Genomic DNA, 27,100 nt, shown 5'->3' with positions numbered 1-27,100 from the left:
CACTCTCTTGTCACTCTCCTTCTTTCTGCATATGACTTTTAAAAGAGCACCAGTCCTATAAGTCTTACCATATACTCATATCACCGAGCATCATTTACGAACTGGATTAGTCTCCAAACCCACCCAATCCAGCTCCAAACAGGTCCCAGAGAACAGTGCCCCAATCAGCCAATTTGTTGTTCCTTCTGTTTAATCTCTACCACCTTTCTCAAGGAGGGGACGTTTGACCTTTGAATGTTTGTGTTATTCAAATGAAGGGGCGGTTACCCCCAAAAGGGATGGTCTAGTTTGGCCAGGTCTCAAGATACATGCTTTAGCCTCCAAAGTGATCCCATAGCCCCACTGTCTTCTCCCTCATCATCCCTCTTCCCCTACATTATCTTTCACTTGCTCTTGCCTTAATGTAGGGATTGGTCCTGGAAACACACACACCAGTGATTCTATGTTCACAAAGTAACTGAGATGCATCAGAGTTTGTGCAACCCGCAGTATGTTTACTCTGTCCTCCTCTAGTGGTGGCTGCGGCCACATATAGAGGCTGATAAGGCTGTTACAGATCTCGCAGGGCCATTACATTGTATGTAGTCCTAGGCTCAAAAGTCCACATAACAGTAACAATCGCACATTTCAACTGATGTTCAGTGTTGTACGTTTTAGATCCTCAGCTGGTGTAAATCTTCACAGCTCCATTTGAAATTCCAGGGGCTATGCCCATTTATTTCAGATTGGGATCTGGCCACTTATTTTTAATAATAATGAAAACGAGACTTTCAGTAAGACTTTATTGACTTGAGAAACTATACAAGAGTTGCCAAAGTGTAAGGAAAAGACAGACCTCTCTCCGGGGCAGGTACAGGCCACACCTGATGATGCCATACCCTGTGTTTGGGAGGGGCTATCTCTATATCTGTCACTACTGTCCATTCCTAATCAGGTGGACAAGTTGCAACATATTGTGACGTGCTGTGGGCAGGATCAGGCAAATTTTCCTTGTCATATTCTGATAAGTCTTTTGTGATTCCCAAGAATTTGATTCATTCTTTGTATTTCAGACATCGGAATGGAAAACATCTTTCTGCCTCAATCTCTCCTCTCTCATGCTGGCTGCACCGACTCTTTGGGTTTACATTGTGCTTTGTATCTATTGCTCTCTGCTCCTAGTTTGCGGCAGCTGATTCTGTCTGTGAGGAGCAGCTGCCTCAGTTTCCCACATTTCACTGGTGGTGAGAGGGCACGGATGATGCATCCCGGCTAATTCTGAAAAAAAAAAAAAAACAGATTTTGGAAACAGCAATTCAGGATATGACTGTGGGAAATGTGGGAGGGAAACGCCTTTTTAAATAGTGAGACTTCTTTGGAGGTTTTTAACATTTATACTAGATCCTTGTTTAATGTGAGTGGACGGTGCCGAGCGCCCTGCAGGTTTGTGCTGGAAATAAGGTGCATTTTTAGTTGTTCACAGGAAGCTGGCGAAGTAAGGCAGAGCAGGGGCACTGTCAGTGTCTCACTTGTCCTGTGGACAATCTGCTCATTCAGGGTAGTAGGTGGAAAGGCTGGAATTTTCAGCCAGGAACTTGAATACATGTTTGGCTTGGCTTCATGAAAAAGGAATTTAGAAAAAACCACAATGGTTTGGGGATCCGAATGGAAGGTAATCGCGCAGTGGCCGCATATCAGGCACGGTGAGTGCTGAGCCCTCCCCAGCAGGTGCTGTGCACCCAGTGGGGGAAGGGGTGGGGGCATTTATACGCCCAAGAGGTGCTGCTGGCCGGTGGACTGGCCCCTTCCACACCCTGGCCATGGGGTGGCTGGAGGCTCCACTCGGCCATTGTCCTGGAGCAGGAACACAAGCTCTGTCTGCAAGGATTGCCACCTGGCTGGCCCGGGAATGCGTCTGAGCAAGCTGCTGCTGCAGCAGTCTCCCCCTGCCCACCCGTGCAAACCAAGTCTCAAGTGAACTCACTCAGGGCAGGATCTGCTCTGACGCTCCCCCTCCCCGGGGCGCATGGGCAGACGTGCCGGGCTGGCGAGCCGGAGCTGAAGCAGAGCCATGTGCCACTGACCAGCAGGGGAGCGGCGAAGCGGGGCGCAGCCCGGCTCCCAGAAGGAGGAGGGGGGGAGCCTGATCTGGGCCGCCTCGAGCCCGCACCGGAGACGAGCTATAAAGTTCCGCGCGGACTTTTGCAGCGAAGTGGGAGCAGCTGCCCGGGAAGACGCATCCACCCACCCCGGCGTTGCTGCGCCCTGCCTGGGTAGCGCGCTGTAGCTGGAGCGGAGACGGGAGACGCGGGCATGGCTGCGCAGGGGGTGCGCCCCGCGTTCGGCTTGCTGGCCGTGAGCGGCTGGCTCCTGGCCATGGCACAGGTAAGAACTTCTGCCCCGCCTTGGCCGTTCGCTTGCCCGGTTCCCGAGCTGCCTAGAAGCGGCCGCCCTGGCGCTGTGAACTTCAGTGCCGAGCACTGGACGGAAAGCACAAGCGGAGGGATAGTGGGTTCCCCGCGCGGAGAGGCTGAGATTTCAGAGTCCCATAATTTCCTTTCACTTTAACGAGACGCGGGGATCCCATAGGCGGCTTGGAAGATCTCAACCAAAAACCTGATACTTTCTCTCCGCTTCCACTCAGACTGCGTTAGCCACTTTGCCAGGGCAAACATTGGGGATGCGTCTAAGCGGACTAAGTTGCTGTCTCGAGTGGCTGTACATTTATACAATACATCTCGGTTGGTTGGTTTGCTTGGCTTGCTGTTCAAACCAGATATTGAAGAAACTAGCCAATCTGAAGGAGAGAGCTGCGCTTACTTTAAAATCCAGAAAGTTTAGCATCTCGCTTCACTTTCACCTGCAGTGTCTTAATCTATCAACGGCAGACAGTACTGCGTTTGGACTTGTCCATGGGACAGTGGCCGGTTTGAAATCCTTGACATCTCTTCCCCTGTTGAGTGAGAAGTAGAATCCGTGAAATAGCCTGGATTCGTTTTAGCTAAAAGTTTGTGAATTGATTGCTTTACTGCTGGTACCTTCAGTAACACATTAGAGGGCGCTCATTTATAAGCGAAAGGGCAGGTGTTTAATTTCATAGGCGGCGGTTTCTATGCTTTCAGCCAAAATCTGCTTCCTAGGTATTCGTGTTGATCTAACTGCGGGTTTTAAACAATCCTTGATGTCACTTAATTTTATAGTATTGTATTGGCAAGAGCAAAGAATAATTCCATGCCCTTGGACTGATATAAATTCAGGAGTAAAAGTGGGACTTAGGGAAATAGGAAAATGAGAAATAAGATACTTAAAAACACTGAATTTAACCTGCAATCCTTCAGTGTTACTTGAAAAGACAGTCAAAATGTACAGTACTTTTTCAGGTTCTAATTTGGAATGGGTGGATATCAATAATACCAAAAGTTTAACCATGGGAAATTTTGCAGTGTGGTCTACTAGACTGACCACAGATCTGAGAGCCAGGAATCCTTGAGCTCTCAAACCTGAGCTCTTATCCTTGCTCTGCAATGACTGTCTCTGTGGTCTTGGACAAATCACAAAACCTTTTTGCCTCAGTTTCCCCATTGAGAATACTACTTATGTAACGATATAAGAGAACTGAAGATTTGTTAATGGTTTTTACAGTTTTTGGAAACTGTAATGTACCATATAAGTGTTAAATATTGTCACCTGCCACTCTGGTACTATGGTTCTCGGTACTTAAGAACAGTAGGAAAGTAGAAGGATACATACACTAAGACCAAAGAATAACTAAAATCTACTTAGAACTGATAAGAAACTCTGTTCTGGGATTTACTTGTTGCTACAACAGTGAGTGCTAGCAAGACCTGATCTAGGGTCAGGTAGAGAGAGCACTTGATCAGGTCATTCTTTGGCTATAATTCATTAGTAGATATGTCTCATTTGTAACAGTCCCCCCATGAGTAAGCCACCAACTGGAATTTCATAGCATCATAGAAACATAGGACTGGAAGGGACCTTGAGAGGTCATCAAGTCCAGCCCCCTGCGCTGATGCAGGACCAAGTAAACCTAGACCATCCCTGACAGGTGTTTGTCCAACCTGTTTTAAAAACCTCCAGTGATGGAGATTCCATAACCTCCCTTGGAAGCCTATTCCAGAGCTTAACTACCTGGATAGTTAGAAACTTTTTCCTAATATCTAACCTAAATGTCCCATGCTGCAGTGCAAGCCTGTGACTTCTTGTCCTACTTCAGAAAGAACAATTGATCAAATATGTTAAGGGCTGTTATAAAGAGGACAGTGAAGACTATCAGGTCCTCCCACCATCAGTCATCTTGTAACAAGACTGTTTCCTGTGTTGTTTTTTTATTATTATTTTTATTATCTATATTTACTGTAGTGTCTAAATGTTTTTTAGTTTTTAACCCTGTGTTGGTAAATATGTTCTTTTTTTCTTTAAGAAACCCTTAATAACATAAGACAGGATATTTACAAGTATAAATAACAAATGCAACACTTTTTTTTGTTTTAAATTAGCTTGTAATAATAAAGGGGCCTTACAATTGCATCTTGGTTTTAAAATTTATCTCCGTAGTATCTTTCATAACCTGTTTGTTTGAATTGAGTGTATACTTGTAGCTGGATTTAAATAAACCTTTAAAGGTCAATTGAGGAGATATGACTCAAATGGAACTGCTAGTTCAAGTCCCCTCCATCTGAAAATAACCCAAAACAAATAAACAAACAAAAACCGAAGTGAGCGATCAGCTTGTTATCTTATAGCCTGGATCCATTGGTACGTGAAAGCGACAGGGAATTCAAAGACCAGGCGTGTATGGCTAGCAGGCAATCCAAACAGTAAGCGCAGGTTGAGGATTATTCACTTGTACTGTGGTGAAGGAAACTCACGACTGATTGTTAATTTTCTCCCTCTCTTGGGGCCCTATCCTGCAAAGATGTACATGCTTAATCTTACTACTGTGAATAATCCCACTGAAATCAATGGGATGCGTTACAATAATAAAGTTCAGCATGTGCATCAGTGTTTGCCAGATCAGGGCCTTAGTCTTCAGCATCTAGGAGAAGATCGCTATTTATTTTTCTCTAAAACTAAAAGGCAAAAATGCCACTGATGTTTTTGTCTCCATTTGTTTCATTCTCTTATTATCAGTACCATTACAGTAGCGCCTCGTGGCCCCGGCTAACATGGGGACTCTGTCATACTAGGCGCTGTACCTACCCCCGATAAGAGAGAGTCCTACTTTGAGATGCACCCTATTTAAATGGATGAATCAAACAAAGGACCTCACCTAATGTAAATCACCACCATGTATGCCAGCGGAATACCCACCCCCAAAACATGGAGGGACTTGCTGTGGTAGGGCTGAGCATTGAACGTAAGTGCCCTGAGTTGCAGTCTAGCACCTTAATCACAGGACTGTCCTTTAGACAGAGGCTGCCTTTACCTCTCTAAGCATGTCACATTACTATGGTATGTTGCTCTCAAAAGCCTGTGAGAGAGCACAGACCGTTTTAGCATACACAAACTGCTTTGCAGGTGTACGGCTCTGTAATGGGGCTGTATAAACCTGAGCCCAGTTAGGCCACTGAGTAGCACCTGGAAGGGTGTCAGGCATAATTGGTGATCAAACCCAGTGGGGGAGGAGCTGGGGACTTCATGAAGGGCAGAGCAGAAGAAAGATCAGGGAGGGGACCCAAGTGGGAGGTAGCTGGGAGTTTCCTCTCCTGAGCTGAAGGAAGCCTGGGTGGCCTGGAGACAGAGGGTCCTGAGGCTGGGGGTCGTGAAGCCTGGGGCTAGAAGCAGGCCGTCCTGAAGCCAGAGGTAGTGAAGCCAAGAGACAGGGACGATAAAGCCTAAGGGGGATGTGGAGTGAGTTTGGGGGACTGTGGAGAAGAGCTGCAGTCAGGGATAGGCTGTGGCCACAGCCCCTGAGGAGGTGTGATTCCAGGGAGGAAGCCCCAGGAGGCCTTGCTCTGAAATAAGAGCAAGAAAGAATTCTGCAGGCATTCGGCTCTGTCCCAGCAGGAAGCTCTGAGGAAGGTGGGTGTGGGACCTGGGGAGGAAGCCAGGAAGCTGAGGGAGTCAGGGAAGGTTGGTAGAGATGGGGGGGGGGAAAAACCTGGGCATGGGCAGTTAAAAGTCACAGGCTACAGGAAATGGTGATTCTCGCCTCAGTGGGCCTGAAAGAAGCCTCAGTGTGGCGCTAAGACCAAGGGAGTACTGAGATGGCAGGAAATGAGGGGTTCTTGCTGTGGTGAACCTGAGGCAGGGGTTGGTGAAGTACTGGGAGCTGAGTGGGACTAGAAGTATTTAATTGAGATTTCTCTGAACAGTCTGCTGTGAAGATTCTGGGTGAAGACCCAGGGGTCTTAGTAAACCCCAGGAAGGGGCTGAGGCAACCGGAACTTTGGGTGGTGTTTTATATGGACGTGAGACTGGAGTACTCCGAAATGGGTGTGGAAGTAAAACGTGACCTGTCTGGAGGCAGCCCACCATAGGACCTGAGTGACGGCTGACAGACAGGAAAGAGCTGCTCTCCCCCCCACCCCCACTCCCCCACCCCTAGCCACAAGGGAGTGTGCCCTGGGTGAGTCCTCCCTTCTACAGGCCCCTAAGGCCTGTCTAAAGAAGGCCCAGAAGCCAGACTCTTCACACGGTATGAAATTACAGTGTGAGATTTGCAAGTCCTCGCTCTTCCGATAACTGAAACAGGTACAAAATCCCTAGTCGCACCACCGCTGGCAAGCTAAAATGTTTCCCTATTCTTTGAAAAGATGCTACGCTACCCTGTTGAGTTACATAGAAGAGGTCAATTGCAGCTCGTAGACGCTTTCTATTGTCTTTACTCAGGGTTAAGGCCACCTTTGCAGCAGCCAAGAAACTGAGGTGAGTTCGGGTGAATTATTTTCCTTTCATCCAATAACTTTGGGCCAGATTGTGAGTCTTTTACTCGCAGTGTTGAGCAGTTACTCCTGCTGATCTCAATGTAACTACTTTGAGTGACTGCTTGACAGATGAAGTTCACTGCTAGTGTAGAACGTATGTGTGCCACATAAGATATACTTAAACCCTCTTGTGAGAGCTTAAGTGTAATGAAGTGTTATGTAGGTTTTATGCCTGCCTGCCTTCGCAGAATGGAGGACTCTCAAACCGACTCTTTGTAGTTTTGTGACAAAAGCAATCAAGTGTGCTTGGCCCATAAGCGCTGACTCTGTGGGTGCTCCGGGGCTCAAGCACCCATTGAAAAAAATAGGGGGTGACATAGTGTTGCTGACAGTTTCATCCAGAAAGCTACAGTGAAATGTAATGTCTTTACACTGGGATGTTAGTGAAGACAGCTTGTAAGTGAGTGCAATGATTATAATGTAGCTATGTAGTTCATTACTGTTTTAATAATAGTTAATTTGTTAAGAAACCAATGATGGACACACATATTCAATAACTAGAATATGAAAAGTCTAAATATGCTAAAAATAATCTCCCTCCTCCCCCCAAAACTAGCAGAGTCGCCCACCTCCCTACCCCCCAAACACACACACGTCTTCAAAAGCACCCACCGGCAAAAACAAAAGTCAGCACCTGTAGTTTGGCCTGATAGGTTTCATAGAAGTCCACATTTCTAACTGTTGATGGTTTATCATAAAAATTACTTTTGCTGAATGGCAGTTGCCAGCAGGTTTTCTGAGTGTCATTTTTTTTATTCTTAATATTGTTGACCTATGTGATTTATTTATTTCCCCCCACCCCCTCCTCCACCATCCTCTATCTACATAACTCTTCAGGAACAGTTATCAGTGATTTAGCATGTTAGCTCATTTTCTTTGCAGTCCAGACCTGCAGTGTGATATAAAGGCTCAGACTTTCCAAATATTCCTTTTTCCTCTCTCTCCCTTTCTATGAATAGCTGTTTGCATGAGGTCATCTTACTTTCTGAAAGGTAAAACCACAATTTAGCGCTAAGAGTCTCTAGGACCCAGACCCTGTAGCTGTTTTCCCATTCTGTGCTGCCACGCAGGATGTGGACTGTGCAGAGACGTAAGGGGTATTTCATGCCCTTTTAGTCCCCCTGCAGTGAATGCAGGACAGGCCACAATCTGGCAGTCATGTTCCAAAGCTCCTTATTTATTTTTCCCGTTGATCTTGATTGTTTAACAAAGAAAGTGGCATCTTGGCAGTGATTGAGTCATCACAGGTTTCATTCACCTCCTTGCTTGTTCACAGGGTGACTTTCCCTTTAATATTTCTTTTGCATCTGATGTCCTGAAGAACCCCCTTATCGCCATAGTCCCTTTGCTTAGCATTAAATTAGCCTGCTCTTTCATCTTACCCTTTCTAGCTTATCCATATCCATGTTAAGGAAATATCCACTGCACTTCCTTTGTGGCTGTCACAGATAGCAAGATAACTTGCATCTTTTTCCTTTCCAGTCTCTAGTCACTGGTCAGTTTATTGTTTCCATCTGTCCTTACTGGGCAAAGACTATTTTGGGACTTCTCTACCAGCATTCTGACAATGTACAAAATATGTTCCTAATGTTGTTCTTCCACATAAGCAAGTTCTTCAGTTGACACAGGGGTGAGTTGCAATCATGAGTGGGCCATGGAGACTATCCACCCCAGTTGTCCATCCTTCTATAAAGATGTCACCACTATGAAAGTTTAGGAACCCCCAGTTTAGGATACTGCTTCTGGAACGGTGGTCTATAAATTCTCATTGGGCTATAGAGCTCTGGCTGGTGAATAAAATATTTTGAGAACAAAAGAGTAGAGAACTGGGATGTCTGGAAGAAATGTGTTCCATAAAAGGTGCTTCCTCTTATGACGTGGTCCTTGGAATGAAATAGCTGGAGAGCCGAGAATCTACTCAGCTAGAAAAGCTGTCAGTTTATGAGAGGAGCAAAGAAGGATATCTATTAGGACTGCATGGGTTGCTTGGGGATAAGACCAGATCTGCTTCCTCCCTTTATTACTTAGCACAGGAGCTGTCTTAATCAGGCAGGTAAGAGTTGGCTCTTGAAAGCTGGACATACTATTGGTTGTGGCAGTGGTTTCTTTTAGACCCCCTTCTACTGTGACATACAAGTTACGCTCAAAAGCCAGCAAAATTGTGCCAACAATCAATGTGATTTGTCTTGCCACTGAACGAAACCAGCAGTAAGTTTCCTTGTCTATATTGATACCATTGATAAATGAGAGCGGACCACTGCTTCAGCTGGGGAATGTTGGCACAGCTGATTTGAACGTAGGGAAATTCTTTTGGCTTTTATCAAGTCTTGTGGTGGTGTGTTTAGTGGGTTGTTTTGTTTTGTTTTTAATCTCCACCCACTGGAATCCTGTGTTTAAGTGAGAATTTCAGCTTCCATTTTAAAAAGTAAACTTCTAGCCCTCATAGGTGTGGAGATATGACCCCTAAAGGTTTAGAATAGAAGGCAAATAATAATCTCATTATTTTTAAGCCAGTCTCATGATTTTGTAGGGTCTGGCCCATGATTTTGGGAATACTGAGATTTGCATCTGACCCACAGAAATAAATTTGATCTCAGGTTTGAAACTTGTCACAAACTCTAGCCAGCGTAACCTGTATGCTATATATGTTATGCACAGCACTCTGCAAGTGCTAAAAAGGCACTGAAGCATACAATGAGGAGACTTCTAACATAGACATTATCTTGTGGTCTGGCAACTTTTATTTTTTACAAGGGCAATGTCTGCGTGGAACAAAAATCTTAGAGGCTGCTGCAGTAGAATAAGCAAAAAACCTCCATTCTGTCTTTCTCTGCATTAGCTCTAAGCCGTTATTGGGAACTATTTCATAATTGATGAGGAAAATAGAGGCTACGGTGGATGTTGGAAAACTCTATGGGACTTTGCTATATTAAGGCCACTCACCTCCATCTGACCCACCTCTTGCTCTGTGTTTTTCCTTTTCCTTCCTAACACTAATTCCCTCTTCCCTTCCCTAGATAAGTATATTTGTAACCGAGTCCTGTTCCTTCATACACAGAGTTCCCACTCACTTCAACAGGAGTTCCATAAGCACAGGAGTATGCCTGGCTGTTGTAGATTGTTAGACTCTTTTAAAGGAGGACTGGGAGACTGAAGTGGAAATAATCACACTACTCCCAATGTTAAATGGCATTAATGTAGTTGTGAGGATGACCTCCAGGTTAGAGGCGTGAGTGACAGGCAGGATGTGAAAACACCACCACCAGTGATCAAAAAAGGAGGCAGGGGGCAGTGCTGGGGTGGGGGGGTGAGAGGGGTCAGACCCTCAGCATTTCAGGGGGGAGGGATAGCTCAATGGTTTGAGCATTGGCCTGCTAAACCCAGGGTTGTGAGTTCAGTCCTTGAGGGGGCCATTTGGGGATTGGTCCCCCTTTTGAGCAGGGGGTGGGACTAGATGACCTCCTGAAGTCCCTTCCAACCCTGATATTCTGTGATTTCTCACAGGACAGAAATTCCGCTTTGTGGCCAGCTCTAACTATAGCCAAGTTGGGCCCCATTGTGCACGACGGTGAATTGGGTTTCTTACTCTGGAATTATAGCCAGTAAATTCCCACCCACCATGCCCAACCTCAACTGGCTCAGGAGAAGCCAAATGAGCAATGGATCTGGCCATTATTCAGTAGTCCATGAGGAGTAGCCTAGAGCTAAAGGGTGTGGGGAAGCTGGAAGGCCATCTTCCTCTCCCATTTAGAAGGCAGCCCGTAGCCCACACAGCGAGATCTCTCACTAGCAAGTGCCTTGCTCAGTGCAGTGTCCCTGTGTGGCTGCCTGAGCCTGTGCCGGAGTGCGGTGTTTGCACGGTTATCTGCATTTCTCTGTGTGCGCACAGGCATGTGATTAAGCTTGTTTGCATCATGGACCCGGAGCCTGGATCTGCCCTTGTGACCTTGATTTTGTTGTTGTTGTTTCCCCCTTGTCAATCCCTTCAAGCACTGGAGGGTTCATACTCCTCTGACTGCCAGACAGCGTCGTGGATGGACACACCCTTAGCTCCACCCAATGCCCCTCATGAGCTGTGCTGTAGCTATCAGTCTTTTTACCCCGAGGTGTGGGCCTCCACCATTTCGATCCATTTATCCCCACCATCCCCATCTGCACCTCAGCTCAGAGCTCCTGGACCCTTTCAGCCTGACGCACACATCTGCCCTGGGCTCCCAGGGGGCTTGGTACCTCTGTAACAAGGCATCCCAACTCCCATAGACACCTCCTGGCTCAGGAGAGAAAGGGCCCACGACTCCTCCCATAGTGGGATTGGTGACAGTTTTCCAAAATTTCCCAATAACCGGGCATTGAAAAGGCAATTTCACAGCAGGGCTGTATCTGATTTCCTCCTCGTAGCCCTTCCCACCCTCTCCCACCCCGCAAATTTCCTCCTCTTTGCATTGCTGCTCTCACTTGCTTTCCTCTCCCTGGGATTGGAACCAGTGCTGCTCTGACTGCTCCTGCTCCAATTGGGGCTGCTTCTCTCTCTCCTCTTCCCCCAGTGCCTCTGTCCATCTTTCTCCTCCTGTCCAAGATGCTCCAGCTGTAAAGTCTAGCGCAGCTCCATTCCCAGGTCTGCCATTGCCTCGCTGGGTGACCTGCAGTAAATCATATGCCCTGTTTGTGCCCCACTTAGAAATAACTGCAGAGGCAAGACACAGCTCACTTCTGAATCTTTCCAAGTGGATTTTATTGGTCCAAATCCGAGCCAAATGTCTTGTTTGCTTTCCAGTCCTCAGACTAAAGTATCCTGTGCCACAGGGAGAGGACAGGAGAGACTGAGGTGGCACCAATGATTGTGCCCCTGCGATGGCAGGGAATAGAGTAGGTCGGCTGTGCCCAGAGGTTCTTAACAGCTGATCCCTGCTCCATGCTGCAGAGGGAGGTGGAAAAAACCCTCTGACCTGGAGGGAAATTCCTTCCTAACCCCAAATCTGGTGATCAGTTTGACCCAGAGCATGGAAGCCAGATTCCCCAGCTAAGCATGGAGGAGCGAGGAATCTCTGTAGTGCTTCAGAGCATTGGGCCATCTCACCCGGTGGCCTGCCTCTAGCTGTGCCTAATATCTTTTGCTTCAACAAAGACGCTAAGGTTTGCTGCCCTAGCTTGTGTGTTCTTTCTCTGCAGTAAAGCCATGTGCTTCCATTTGAGCCCTCGCAAGGACCTGCTGTCCTTGTTTTAAACACACACACGCACTCCTTACCCCTCACTAACTTGTTCTGATCTGTTCATTATCCAAATGCCTCAAATCCTTTAAAGTAACCCCAAGGAATCCCTCTGTTCTTTCAGTTGCTAGCAGCGCCTGCATAGCGGATGATAAACGTTTAACGCATCTGCCGGCTCAAAGCGTGGTACTTCCCCCGCTCCTGTCCTTTTATCACGAGAGGTGCTGATTGCCTTTCAGGTTCCTCTCTTCCCTTCCTGACGCCCGTGGAGCACCTGACTGCAACACGCTGAGTTTCTTCAGAAGCCCTCGCTAACCCTTCCACTGGGATCTTTCCGGAGAAGCTGCTCCAGTTGGGTACGCTCACGCTGAGTGTCGTCGTTTGGCTGCAGTACTATGAGAAGGCTGGATTAATGCAATCTGGGGCCACGCGCACCCCTTCCTGGGGCCACGCACCGCTCCACTTCTATACCAGGGCTTTGCCCTTCACTTGTAGTGATGGTGGCAGAAAGAGAGAGGCAGCGGGACCTCTTCCTATCCTCTGGGAGCACCGCAGGGACCCTTTCTCTCCCCCAAGAGTCAGGAGTGTCAGCACTGATCCCAACATCAGGATATATCTCTTTGCCTGGGTGGGTTGGGCCTATTGCACTCTTCTATACCTGCTACAAGCAGTCCTCTAGGGTAGTGTCAAAATTAAGGGTCCCCCTACAGCAGTGGGTTTGGGAGTTAACCTCCCAGGGAGATGCATAGGGCAGTTCTCAGAGCTATTGTTTCAGACTGTCTGCAGACTAAGGCAGGCATTGGTTACACTTGGGTCAGGCTCTACTATGCCATGAAGATGTATAACCCAGAAGGCAACATAGGGAAACCCCAAACTGTATTATTTTTCAAACTCTTGTGATTGGCTTAAAAATCATGACTTTTTTTTTTTTTTGGCAGGGGGGAGGCGACTCCTGACTTTTGAACACTTAGGGTTGGTGCTACAGGTGAAATACTGCCTCCCCCTGCTGTGTATTCAGCAGCTCATTAGCAAATGCTGCCCCATTCTGTTAAAAGCAGAGTTGCTTTCAATTCAACACAGCCACCATTTCAATCACACGAGTCTGAGAACTCGTGTCTGGCAGGGGAAAAACAGTGCACTGTGCATGTTTTTATCTTATATTCACGATGAAAGGCAGGCATCCACATATCTCATCTTCCCAACACTCAATGCCCAATTCTGAGCTCGGCAGGAAGTCAGTAGTTCCACTAAGACCTACTGAGTGTAGGGCATGGCTACACTACAAAATTAAGTTAGGTCTACCTAAAGCTACCGCAGTAATTCAATCGGCTGTTCGTGTCAGTGCTGCCCTTCTTCTGCTGATGGTGCATGTCCCGTAGGTGTCAAGCACTCCTGATGAGAAGTGGGGCATTGTGGGGCTCTGACAGCTGGAGGGTGGGGTACTGACCGCCATGGAGGGTTGACTGCTGGAGAACTCCCCCCCGGCCCCAAGATTGAGCACTGGAGCCTCCTCCCAGCCCCACACGGGCTGAGCACCAGAGCTCCCATGCCCCAGACTGACAGCTGGAGCCCCTCAGCTCTGCACGAGGCTGACTGCCAGATCCCCTCTCCCCATCCCAGTGGGTCAGCCCCACATGGGGCTGAGGGGCAGGCTCCGTTGGTCAGCCCCACGCTTACATCACCTGCTGCTACCTTTGCAAGCTGGCACAGGGCTCACATCTCGCTCTGTCAAAGGCAGTAAAGGTGGATTGTAAGCAATGAAGGGTCTACACAAGTTGCCCTAACTACATCAACCTAGGGCTCTCGTGGAGGTGGAGTTACGAAGTTGATGTAGTGGGCGACTTACATCGGTGGGAATTTCAGATTAGTGCAGACGTAAGCTGCCTTGGGTCGACCTAACTCTGTAGTGCAGACCTGGCCTTTGTTGTGAAATTTCTGAGGTTTCACTGAGTGTGAAGCAGGTTTCATGTGCACAGCAGTATCCTGCCACTCGTCCCATGGGATGTCTAGAAAATTGATCTGCATTTAATTTGGAGTGAGTTTAGCGCTTCTGGGAGGCACCAGACTGTCTTGCAGACAAAGGGCTAGATGGCGACTTGAATTAAGTGTCTGGGGAAAGGAATGAGTTTAAAAACAAACAATAAACCACTTAGTCAGTGCATGGGCTACCCTGTATCTGGGGGGATGTGGGACTAATCTTCTGCTTACTGTGTCCCGAGAGCAGGAGGAGGAAGGCTGGAATCTAGGCTGCACCCGTCCCGTGCTCAACCAGTGTGCAGTCGGCTATACTGGTATAATCCAGCAATAAATTGCTACTCCCCTGGGAGCACGGAGGAGTAGGGGAGGAATTGTGACTCCGAGTCACAGTATTTCCAAGAGAAGTGCAGCTTGTGCACCAGCCCTAGCTCAGACTTGTGCCTGGTGGCCCAGTGTAGCTCTAAGTTAATCATTTGTAGGGCCCTACAAATTCAGGGTCCATTTTCGTCAATTTCACAGTCATAGGAGTTAAAAAATCATGAAATTTATGATTTTAGCTATGTAAATTTGAAATGTCACCCTGTTGTAGTTGTAGGGGGTCCTGACCCAAAAAGGAGGGGTGGGGGAGGGTGTCACCAGGGCCGGCTCCAGGCACCAGCACAGCAAGCAGGTGCTTGGGGCGGCCAACAGAAAGGGGTGGCACGTCCGGTTCTTCGGTGGCGGGTCCCTCAGTCCCTCTCAGAGAGAAGGACCTGGTGCTGAAGAATGAAGTGGCGGTGGTAGAGCTGCCGCCGAAGTGCGGCCAATCGTGGCTTTTTTTTTTCCCCCCCGCCACTTGGGGCGGCAAAAACGCTGGAGCTGGCCCTGGGTGTCATAAAGTTATTATGGGGGGGCTTGCAGTACTGCTGTAGGGGGTTTGCCTTCAAAGCTGGGCACCCGGCCAACAGCTGCTGCTCTCCAGCGCCCAGCTCTGAAGGCAGTGCAGAAGTAAGGGTGGCAATCCCGTGACCCCCCCTAAAATAATCTTGTGACCCCCCTCTGCAACTCCCTTTTGGGTCAGGACCCCCAACGTTAGTCTCCTCCATGAAATCTGTATAATATAGGGTAAAAGCACACAGGACCAGATTTCACAGGGGGAGGCCAGATTTCATGGTCCGTGATGCATTTTACATGGCTGTGAATTTGGTTGGGCCCTAATCATTTGTGTATTCATCTAGCAGGTACAGAGTGCATAGTGACATCTGAGTTCTGTAGACTGTCCTGCTGTTATCTTAGGCCTGTTCTAGAGGAACTACCTCGAAATGTGAGGCCTGTGTGGGCCCCAGGCATAGTCAGTCATTGACAATACCATTAAAGTCATTTAGTGCTTAGGGGAACATCTCTCCAGTAGGACCTGGACTAAGCCCACCTATTCTGTTCAGATAAAATGCCAGCCAGCCAGGGGTAACAGCTTTTGGTCACTAGAAGCAGTGAGGTCTACTGGTTAAAGCAGAGGATGGGGAGATTTGTATATGAGCTCTATATCTGACTCTTTCTTAAGCCGTGTGTGTCCTTGGACAAGTCTCTCAATCTTTTGCTGCCTTAATTTCTCCATATGTAAAATTGGTACAAAATATTTGCAAACAGTACTGGACCACAAAGGGATTTTGAGGCTTAACTCATTGTGAGAACCTCAGATAGGTGCTAAAGAAGTGCAAGGTATAGTATAATTATTACCAATCTGGGCTAGAGCTGAGCCTGTGAACCAAAGGTGAGCGGTTTTGTTTTGTTTTACTGACACCCTCTGCTATCCGGGCTCACTGGCCCGCCTTCCTGATTAGCTGATGTTGGCTTTTAATGTCCCTCATGTGGAAATAGTGTGTATACAATAGGACATCCAGATCAATACGGAGTTAATTACACCAGCACGGCTATTGGAAATTAATTAGCGAGCTCAGGATTTGGTATTAAAGCAGCACTCTACTTTTTACCTAAATGTTCAAATTAAAAAAAAAAAAAAAAAAAAAGCCAAAAGGGAAAAAAATTACCCTGAGATACTGATGAATTCAGTCATTGCTAAGGGGTCTGCCTTCTGTACCCTTAATAGGAATATGGCATTCCTTTATTATTTGGTTTGTTGATGCCAGTGGTAGTAAGCCCACATTTCAAGAAGAGGAGAATAGACTAGAGTTTGCAAGCCATGTGGCATATGTCAGATATATTTATTGCATTATCTTGGTCTCCAGGCATGGACAAGACTTGTTAGGTCACCCAGGGACTGTGTAGGATTGTTCTCCACAGCAGTGGTCTCCAAACTTTTTTGATCGCGCACCCCTATCAGTAAAAAATTTTTGAGCACGCACCCCCTGCTGCGCCGAAGCGCCCTTCCCCCCCCCAAAAAAGCACTCCTCCTGCCGTGCACCCCCAGGGATCCTCTTGCACACCCCCACTTTGGAAACCACTGCTCTACAGCACACTTTCTATTCAAGCTTTATGCCTCAAGATTTAAAAATCAAGTGTTTTTATATAGAAGCAGGAGCAGAAAGCTGGTCGTTTGGTGGGAAATTAGGTTGTATTCAGTAGTCCTCAGAATTACTCTATTAAAACAGGCTAATGAGAGGTCTCTGAAGCATTCAACTTTACTCCCTGTAAGAGTAAGGAATACTGGCCCCCTTAATGCTATAGAAGAGGGCATCTTTCTTCTTGACGCTAGCTGCTGATTAATGTATGCACTGAAGCACAAGGACTGAGACTTATAAATTGTGCCTTACCTACGGTAGAACATCTGTGTGCTGCTCTGCCGACTATCCGTGTCTAATCCCTTCCTCCAAAGGTACCCTCCTGCTCGCTTGAACACCATTTAAAGGAACACACACACACAAAAACACAGGTTAGTGCCGCTTAAGGGTGCATCGTGACACATCCCAGCAACAGTTTAGTACTGTAGGTCAAACCTGCTGCTGGAACTCATGAGAGAGAAAAGGTGACTTCGAGCAGCAAGTGTCACTGCTTAAAGACTGCTGGATGCTTCACCACTAGGAGGGAGGTCGCTCTGAGGACCCACCTACAAGCTGTCTTCAGACTGCCGCCCGGGAACCACAGCTCTGGAGTTTGTTGCTTTATGCAAATGGCAAAATGCCTTAGCCTGGAGTCCGTCATGCAATACAGAGACGCTAACGCTTTGCTGCCCTAGCTTGTGTGTTCTTTCTCTGCGGCAGAGCCAGATCTGCCTGATGCAAATTGCTGCACTCCAGAGGTGAGAAATATTTTGAAAGCTCAAAGCATGTACTGCAATTAAGTGCTGCCTGAGGCTGCTTTTATAAAGGAGTGAGCATAATGACTGTAAGCCACTCCAAATCATAAAGGAGCTTACAAATCCATGGCACGTAGGACCGCACATGTGCACGGCATAAAAGGAAAAGAGCCAGACCTAGAAGAGATTATAGTGGTATGACGATGGATAGAATACAAATAAGAAAGAATCAGTGCAGAGGTGGAAGCACATGGTGCCATGGAGAGGTCAAATGAAGAGAGTGGGCTTTAAGAAGGCACTTGACAGGAATGCACTTTAGCCAATACGGTGGAACCCTCTTAGCAAAGTCACTTTCCTGCCTCTCTCCCCCCCCTCCCCCCCAAGAACAGGTTCACGTCAAGCAGATGCCTTCTCGCCACAGCTGCAGTTTGCACATTGCAACATGTTGCTATTTATTCCTCCTCTCCACTATAAGTGGAGCAACCCCGTGTGGAAGCTCACTGCAGGTGGGCGCTGCTCCTGCCATCATAGATTCAAGTGCCATACTGCGACTGATTCTATGCACCAGAGATCCCCGTGAGCTCAGCGGAGTTGTGGGTGTGCAAGGAATACGGGATTAGGATTACGGCCCAGATTGACACCTCTGCCCACCGCTATGAATTCAGATGGTTGTAGGCCCTGGCAGAACCTGGGCTTGTGTCAAATGAGTTACATCCGGGATGAATTTGAAATCAGTGTAGTTATTCCAGTGGTGAATTTGGCCCTGTTAGTTTTCTGCTGTAGTTAGGGAAGAAGCACACACAACAAGATCACAACATCCTTCATTTGAAATCGGGAGGGCGAAAACCAAACAGACATTGGGCGGTGTGTGCGTACCCCCAGCAAACCAGTATAAAATAGCTTGGACCATCTTAGCGGCTTTTGACTCTGCACAATCGTTCCCACTAAATTTCTGCTCTGCTCTGACCATCAACTGCCTCCCTGCAAAGTGAACAAACAGGACGACCTCAAAAACATGTCTGAGAATGAACTTTTGGGACAATGAATGTTAAGTGGATTTCCTGGCGAATACTTAGGGGGAGGTTAATATAAATCCCCCACCTCCAGGTATACAAAAATCCAGCCTTTTGAAGCTATGCCCTGAGGCAAGGGTCATTGTCTGCTAATATAGAAGGCCAGAAGCAGAGGATGATTGCTGATTACCTGTTCCTGGAGATCAAAGGTCGAAGTTGTATAAGAAACAGGCTGATCTGCCCAGTCTTGGTTCTGGTGCAGAATCTGGGACCGTTATATAGGCGCTGACTCTGTGGGTGCTCGGCACCCACAAGTCACAGCTGTTTGGAGCTTACGGAGAGGCTTGGGGGGGCGGGGGGGGAAGGCGGTGGGTGGGGGGGGTGGCATCAGGGAAGGCGGCCGGAAGAGGCGAAGTGAGGATGAGGCCTTGGGGGAGGAGGCGGAACAGGGGTGGGAAGAGGCGGAGTGAAAGTGAGGCCTTGGGGGAAGGGGTGGAGGCCTCAGGGCGGAGTGGAGGTGGAGCAACTCCTGGGAAAAGTAAAAGTTGGCGCGTATGGACAGTTATGAACTTGTAACTACAGAGAAAACCTCGTTGTGGGATTGAAGGACTGACCCCTACCAGAGTCTAAGGCTAGAGATGGAGAGACCTCTGGTAAGCTTTTTGGGGTGGGGTGGGGTGTGGCCTTTTATTTATTTAGTATGTCTTCTCTGTAATGATTTCACTTAAGAAGTGTGCTTGCTTAGAAACAGCTGTGCGGTAGCTTGTGACTGACAATTGCTGGCCTATTTAGGCAGTCTTAATTTACTGGGAATATCACAGTGTAAGGCTGGGAACTGTGCAGCCTTTAAAAAAGCTGGTCGCAAGGGGGAGAAATTCAGGTCTCCACCCAAGAGAGATGGTGGCTGGGAGCTATAAACTTCTAAGTGGGTGCCCTTGCTTAGATCGTGGAGGCAGAATACAGGTGCAGTTACCCTGAAACTGACACCAACTTTACGGTTGACCAGTAGGTAGAAGGCCCATGTGACTTCTTCTATCCTGAAATGTACCATTAATTATCTGGGCTATTCTGGCTATTTGCAGCTCAGTCGTCCCACTGCTTCATATTTTTTTTTTATTTTGAATGGTGTCAAGTATCAGGGGGTAGCTGTGTTAGTCTGTATCCACAAAAAGAAGTGGGTTTTTTACCCACAAAAGCTTATGCCCAAATAAATCTGTTAGTCTTTAAGGTGCCACTGGACTCCTTGTTGTTTTTATTTTGAATGTTCACCAGTTGTAATGGTTATAGCTCAGTGATTGTATTGCACTATGTCCCGAAATGAAAAAGTGCCCATCTCGCTGTTGGCATCCAGAAAGAGCTTTTGCTTATAAAAACAACCCTTCTAGAGCAGTGTATGGTGTTCCGATGTTCCCCTACTTTCATGAAATACAGAAGAAAATGCAACAAATTGAGGGATCCTGCACATTATTTGGTGTCTAGAAAAACTTTTATAGACTCTGAATCATCAAACACATTGAAGACTAATTGACTTCACGTTTGCTGGATGAACTGAATTTTTTCTTTTAATTGTTTTGGGTTGGCCTAAAATGAGTTTTTTCCGAACCAGAAAAGTGAAAAAATTAATTTAAGGCTGAACCTAATGTTTTGTTCAACCTGAAATGTTTCATTTCACATTTGAACTTTTATGCATTTAAAAAAAAAAAGTTGTTGTTTCCGTTTAAAAAAAAAAAAAAAATTTCATTTAGAAATTGTAAAAATGAAACACTTTTTGACTTAGAATTTTGTTTTTTGACCAAAACAATTTGGCAAATTTGACACACATTTGCAAAATGTTGGTCAACCCAAATCTGTATTTTTAGCACACACACAAAGAGTCCAAAGCATTTTGTCACCCAACTCTAATTGTAACTTAGAAATTGCTTCCAGTTAATATTTCACAGTTGCTTTCAACTTACTCTGTCTGAGTAGTAACTAATATTAATTACTGTGACTGTAGTCTGCCCTGGATGGTGAAGCCAACTTTCCATTATAAATGCCAACTCCTTCACCAGAATGACACTAATATCTCTGAAATAGCCCATGTGTGATCTTCTGTCATATTAGGAGTCTTGTGACTAATGAGGCAAATCAGACGAGATGCTTTGGAGAGAAGAGGGCTAAAAGCAAGGTGCATAATGAGAACATGCCCAGTTACGTTAGAAAGGATCATTTAAAAAAAAAAAAAAAAAAAAAAAAAAGTCAAGAGTTGCACACCCTTGTTCTTTGGGGTATCAGCCTGACCCTGCCAGCAGGTAGGGGATCTTGGGGGACAACTATTGCACTGGTGGGGTGCAAAATAAACTTTATTAAGAAAATGCAAAAATGGAAAATTCAATAGTGAGGGGTACGGGGTTTGTTAAGGTAGACAATTGGGGAGGGGTTGTTTTTAGTAAATAGTGGGGTACAATACAGTGGGGTCCAATACAGTTGGTAACCAATTAACACTGAAGTATAAATGTAACAGGTAGCTAACCGTTCCTATGTAAAGGGTGTGTCACAGCAGCATATAACCAACTAACAGTTCTGGGTAAAATGTGTTAAATAACCAACAACTCTAGGTAAAAATATGTGACAGTGGTGTAAATGTAAAATGTGAGGAGTGTTAGAGAGAAAAAGGGTAACCAATGGGGTTTTATGCTAGACTTCAGTAATACAATTGAGGTTTAGCAGCAGCAGGAGCGGGGTGAGCACGTGGGGGAAGGGATTAAAAGAGAGAGAAAGGCAGTGGTAGAGGAGTGAGGTTGCGGGATGGGGGAAGAGGAGTACGTGGTGGAGCAGAGACTAAAGGCAGAGGCGCTGCGCAGGGAGATTTAAACTCAGGGAGAGCAGACAGGCTCCAAGTTTAAACAGCAGAGAGACTGCAACGAGTGACTGGGGAGCTTGGAGGGGGAGACACGGGCAAGCTTGGGGGGGGAGGGTTAGGGCAGCGGGAAGACAGACTTAACCACAATTATACAGAACACAGTAAAATCTTAACTATGATCTAACTTAACCAAGGCTACACAAATTAGCAAGTAACAGAACACAATGCAACAATTTTTTTAAAACCTAACTTACAGAGCACACTACAAACAATTCTTTAAACCTAACTTAACCACAGCTATGCAAAATGAAATTACAACTTATCTAGACTAAGAACCTGGTTCTAACAGGTGCACCTTACACTATGCCTCTGTTTTGATCGGGAGGGGGAGCAGTTCTGGAGGGCAGAGTGGTGTGTGCCCAGGGTACAGCCCCCAGGGGGGGTTAACTAGTGGTGGCTGCAGCAGTGGGGTGGCTGAAAGCCGGCAGCCCAGGATACAGTCCAGGAAGGCACAGCCTAGCAGCGGCACAGGCTTATTTCCAGCAGCAAAGGCGCTGCAGAGCAAGAAACAGATTACAGATACAGATGAAGGAGTTAGCTTGGGTCTGTCTGCTGGGGAAACAAGGCCAGCAGCTAGGACAGGGGGAGTTTGCAAGAAGGAGTTCTCACCAATCCCCAGGACAGCAGCAAGCACAGAGACGGGAACGGCAGTAGCATTGGAGGATGGAGAGAGGACTCAATTCGCTTACAATAATCAGGAGATCTCCAGGCACAAATTTTGTTGTTCGTGGGAGGGGAATTCAAAATGGGGGTATGCTCAAAAACAAGCGAGAGCGGGGAGAGGGCCCCCCCAAAGATCCCTAGCTGATCAGACCAGGTGGCAAAGCAAGGACCTTCTCCGAGGTCTGATCAGAAAATGTCCGGCTTTAAAGGCAAACTCAGGCAGTTTCCCACCAGTACTTTTGATTGGCTCCTCTTGATACAGGGGAGGAGAGAAGGCAGGGAAAGGCTGCAGGTAAGCATAGGCATGCCTGGGCATGTTCTGAGCCACAGGTATGACTCCTATGCTTAATTAGTTGGCCACTTCAGGTCTTGCATTTCTGGGCAGCGCCCCCCACACCGAGCCCAGGGTCTGAACAAAGGAACCAACAAAGAAGCAAGGAAGCCCCCTCCCTAGGCAGAGCAATGGCTCCAGTTAGTCTGTACAAGCCATTCCTATGAATAGGGCTGTGACTTTAGTGAGCACAATGGCCAGGAGGGGCGGCCACACAGGACAAACAGAAAGGAGAGGGGAAAAAGGAATGTAGCGGGGGACAGCTGTAACAGACACAGCCAATCTATAACTGCTGGAAGTTAAGAAGTAACGTTCCTTGGGGGCAGGTTATCCAATAATTGCACAATTTGGGGTTTGTTTCTGCCGCTGAAGCCTTTAGTAATGGCCACTGTCAGACACCGGATACTGGCCTAGATGCACCAGTGGTCTGATCAAGTGTGGCAATTCCTATGCTCTTATGAGTGATCGGTCTGGTTTCATTTGTATCTGACCTCCTTTTCAGCACTTTCTCTAAAATCCTCTTGAATCTCACCAGCAGTTGAATGCTATTTTAATATTTCATAAATGGCCTTTTCTAATGGAGTCCATGGCCATGTACAAAAAGTTTTTTGTCCCCTTTTGAATCTCATTTGTCTGTTGGATCATGCAAAAGTTGTCAGCAGCACCTTCCTCTGTGGGAGCTCACTCCAATATTAATCAAGCTCTTTTGGTAACTGTACTGTATGCCTAATTACATAAAGGGCAGCTACACTCAAATTCGGTTTGAGCTGTGAGAAGCATATTTCTCATCCACTACTCTAGAGAAATTACCATTAGGTTTTCCAGGGAATGAAAGTATATTGTTCTTTACCCTTCAGAACTGAACCAATATTTTTATAATCTTAAAGCATATTTCCTAGGCAGATCTGGGACTCAGAGGAGAAATGTGGCAAATAATCTTCTAAAGCTAAAGGTTGTGGTCCATTGGCTTCCCCCTCTCTGTGTCTCTCTGAAATGATTAAACATTTACAGCACAGGTGGTTTCAAACTCAGATGTAAATTACCACATAAGATTCTCAGTGTGCCTACTTAATAAGTATTCATGAATGCTTTCTGGTCATGAATTACTCACGCTCTGATTTGCTGTTCCCAGTTCACTTTCAAGCATTTACCAAAAAACACTTACAAATTATACATATATAAAGCATAACATTAGCACTAGCGGACAAATAGTCCTTAACATCGAGGCTGGACAAATTCCAGGGAAAAAGCTGGGAAAATCCATCCGACTGCCGTCCCACAGGAGATGGTTCTATTCTGTCCTAATGCGTATAGTTAAATTGTAAGCGCTTTGTATTTTAGGCATCTGGTCAGCAAAGCATTTAAGCACTTGCTCAAGTCCCACTGAAATTTAATGAAATGTAACCATGTGCTTAGAAGACTTGTGAAACAGATGGTCTTTAAGCACATGCTTACGTGCTTTCCTTTTACTGAATAACAAACAACTTCCTGTAAACTATTGCTCCCCAATCCTGCAAAGCACTTGAAGTCAAGCGGCTCCTTAAGTGCTTTGCTGGATTATAGTCTCAAGTATTAAGGGCAAGATTGTGCAAAATGCTCAGTGTGGTTATCTTAAAACAGAGGCTTGTTGTAAGCTTGCTCTGTGTGAGAAACATTGCAGAATATAGTTGGTGGGGGAAAGAAAGGGCCTGATTCATCATTCAATAGCCTCATCTAAAGTAGGAGTCTCCACTAAGGTCAATGGGCCACATCGTCAGCTGGCGAAAATCAGCCTACCTCCATTGCAGTTCCATTGGCTGATTTACACCATCTGAGTATCTGGCCCAAGTCAGTTCTCACAGGAAGCAGCACCCAACTCTCTTAAAATAGGAACATAAGAATGGCCATACTGGGTCAGACTAAAGGTGCATCCAGCCCAGTATTCTGTCTTCCGACAGTGGCCAATGCCAGGTGTCCCAGAGGAAATGAACAGAACAGGTAATCATCAAGTGATCCATCTCCTGTCACTCATTCCCAGCTTCTGGCAAACAGAGGCTAGGGACACCATTCCTGTCCATCCTGGTTAATAGCCATTAATGGACCTAATCCTCCATGAACTCATCTAGGTTTTTTTGTTTGTTTGTTTTTTTAACCCTGTTAGTCTTGGCCTTCACAACATCCTTTGGCAAAGAGTTCCACAAACTGACTGTGTTGTGTGAAAAAACACTTCCTTTTGTTTGTTTTAAACCTGCTGCCTATTAATTTCATTTGGTGACTCCTAGTTCTTGTGTTATGAGAAGGAGTAAATAACATTCCTGATTTACTTTCTCCACTATAATGATTTTTATAGATTTCAATCATATCCCCCCTTAGTCATTTCTTTTCCAAGCTGAAAAGTCCCAGTCTTATTAATCTTTCCTCATACTGAAGCCGTTCCATCCCCCTATCATTTTTGTTGTGCTTTTCTGAACCTTTTCCAATTCCAATATAAAACAATGGAATGAAAACAATTGAAAAGTCCCATTGGCTTTGAATAGAGCTGTCAAAACAAGATGCTAGTGATAGTGTCGTGGTGAAAATATGTTGTATCTGTCAGAAATAAAATGCAACTGAACTGGCTGGTTGGAAAACTTTAAAACTGTGTGGACTTAATGAACTGAATTATACTGATGTGAAACTGACTTCTTGGGGTGAAATCTTGGCAAAGTGGATGGCAAAACTCTTACTGGCTTCAGTGAAGTCAGGATTTCACTCCAATGTTTTTTTTAATCTGCAGCTCTGTCTTTTTTTTAAAAGTATATTTGAAGTACAGATTGAGGGATGCAGAACTCCTTATTCAAATAATGAATTCCTTTTACAGATTCAGTGATGACCAAACGAAGCACATTTTTACTTTTCCTTAACAAAATGGAATGATTGAGAACCATGTCAGATGGACAGCCTGGAAGGACTGAACATAGAACATCACAAGGGGCTATCGTTACAGCGACATCACCTGCAGTAAACCTTGTCTCTGTCAGTAGTGCAAGCTTCCCCAGGTTGCCTAGATGTACTTCGCAGCTGAATTGGAGGGAGAGGGGAAGAATAGCCGGCTGGCCTCTCGGACAGCACTACGAACGTTTGCTGCTTAGTACCGATTAGGGTTGATGAGGTGTTTTGTTGCGTGGCTACCTGTTCACTAAGGATAGGGCTTAAATCACCACCAGTCCCCTTTGAATCAGTGACCTAGCACAGAAGTGCCCTTGTAAATGGCTTGATCCACCAGGAAGACCAGTGAAAGGCCAATATGACTCCATCAGGATGTCTTTCATGACTGGAAGATTAAAAAAGGAGTCCTACAAAAAGTGGAAACATGGATGAATTGCTGAGGAGGAGTAGAGATGTATTGCACATGCCTATAGGGACAAAATGAGAGACACCCAGCAAAGGTCAGAAAAAGCTATAAGACGAGGTTCTTCAAATACAATAGGAGCAAGAGAAAGGCAAGATAAATTGTAGAACCTCTACTTAAGGAGGAAGGAGAGCTGATGACCTCAACCAAACTGAGGTATTTAGTGCCTATTTTGCTTCAGTCGTCGCTAAAAAGGCTAATGGTGACCAGATACTCAATTAATGTCAGCAACAAGGGGGAAGGAACGCAAGCCAAAGTAGGGAAGAACAGGTTAGAGAATATTTAGATAAGTTGATGTATTCAAGTCGGCAGGGCCTGGCGGAATTCACCTTAGGGTATATGAGGAACATGCTGAAGCACATTTGGAATCATTAGCAATTATTTTTGAGAACTCCCAGAGGATGGGGGAGGTCCCTGAGGACAGGAGAAGGGCAAACATAGCACCTATCCTTAAAAAGGAGAACACAGAGGGCCAGAGGAATTCTAGACCAGTCAGCCTAATTTTGATACCTGGAAAGATACTGGAACAAATTATTAACCAATCAGATTGTAAGCACCTAGAGGATAATAGGGCTAGATGTAATAGCCAGCATGGATTTGTTAAGAACAAATCCTGCCAAACCAACCTAATTTCCTCCTTTTGAAATGGTTACTGGTCTAGTGCATTGTGGGGAAGCAGTCAACATGATATAACTTGGTTTCGGTAAGGCTTTTCACAGTCCCCCATGACATTCTCTAGATTAAATTACTATAAAGTGGATGCACAACTGGTTGAAAGATCATACTCAGAGTAGTTATCAGTGGCTTTCTGTCAGACTGGGAGGGGTGTATCTAGGGGGTCCACATAGGTCAATCCTGGGTCTGGTACTAGTCAATAGGTTCATTAATTACTTAGATCAGTGGTTCTCAAACTTTTTTTTCCGTGGACCATTTGAAAGTTGCTGAGGGTCTTGGTGGACCACTTAATAATCTTTCCAAATGTTGTTTGTACCGTTAGCTAACTATTGTAATGCGCTTTGAATAAAAGCGCTATATAAAACAAAAACCTGACAACATTTTTTTGGTTCTACAAATAAAAGCACACAACTCGTATTTTAATATCAGTAGTCTTACCTTTCTAATGCGATGGATGTGCTCTCTCTCCCCCGCTGCAGCAACCCCCTAGCTGGGCCTGGCAAGGAGGGGGGTGTCTCTCCCCCTTTCCCCCAGCGCAGCAGCCCCTGAGCTGGAGCTGGGAAGGAGGGCCGTCTCTTCCTGGCAGCCACAGTCCTGTAGCTGGGGAAAGTCGCTGCTGCCGTAACCCTGCACATCCCAAATTCCCCCCCCATCCCCTCTTCTCACCCCACTGCCCCCTCCCACCTACCCCCTATTTCCCCCCCAAGGCCACCACCTCACCTTACATGTGCATCTTCTCCAGGGTTCACGCCTGCGCGGCTCCACTAATTAGATAGGTGGTCCTTCATTTTCTTGTGTGCAGCT

General features: G+C 46.2%; 1 protein-coding gene across 1 annotated transcript in view; it reads left to right on the top strand.

Moving 5' to 3' along the window:
- The first annotated feature begins 1,978 nt into the window (after nucleotides 1–1,978).
- PTH2R (parathyroid hormone 2 receptor) overlaps nucleotides 1,979–27,100 on the top strand; it is a 93,694-nt gene continuing 68,572 nt past the window's right edge. The window contains exon 1 of the mRNA XM_034786068.1: nucleotides 1,979–2,364. Within this exon, the coding sequence (XP_034641959.1) occupies nucleotides 2,293–2,364 (72 nt within the window). The 5' untranslated portion in view covers nucleotides 1,979–2,292. The remainder of the gene's footprint in view (nucleotides 2,365–27,100) is intronic.

Source organism: Trachemys scripta, chromosome 11, assembly GCF_013100865.1.
Source record: "Trachemys scripta elegans isolate TJP31775 chromosome 11, CAS_Tse_1.0, whole genome shotgun sequence".
Lineage (NCBI taxonomy): Eukaryota > Metazoa > Chordata > Testudines > Emydidae > Trachemys > Trachemys scripta.
This window is presented reverse-complemented; position numbering and strand designations above follow the sequence as displayed.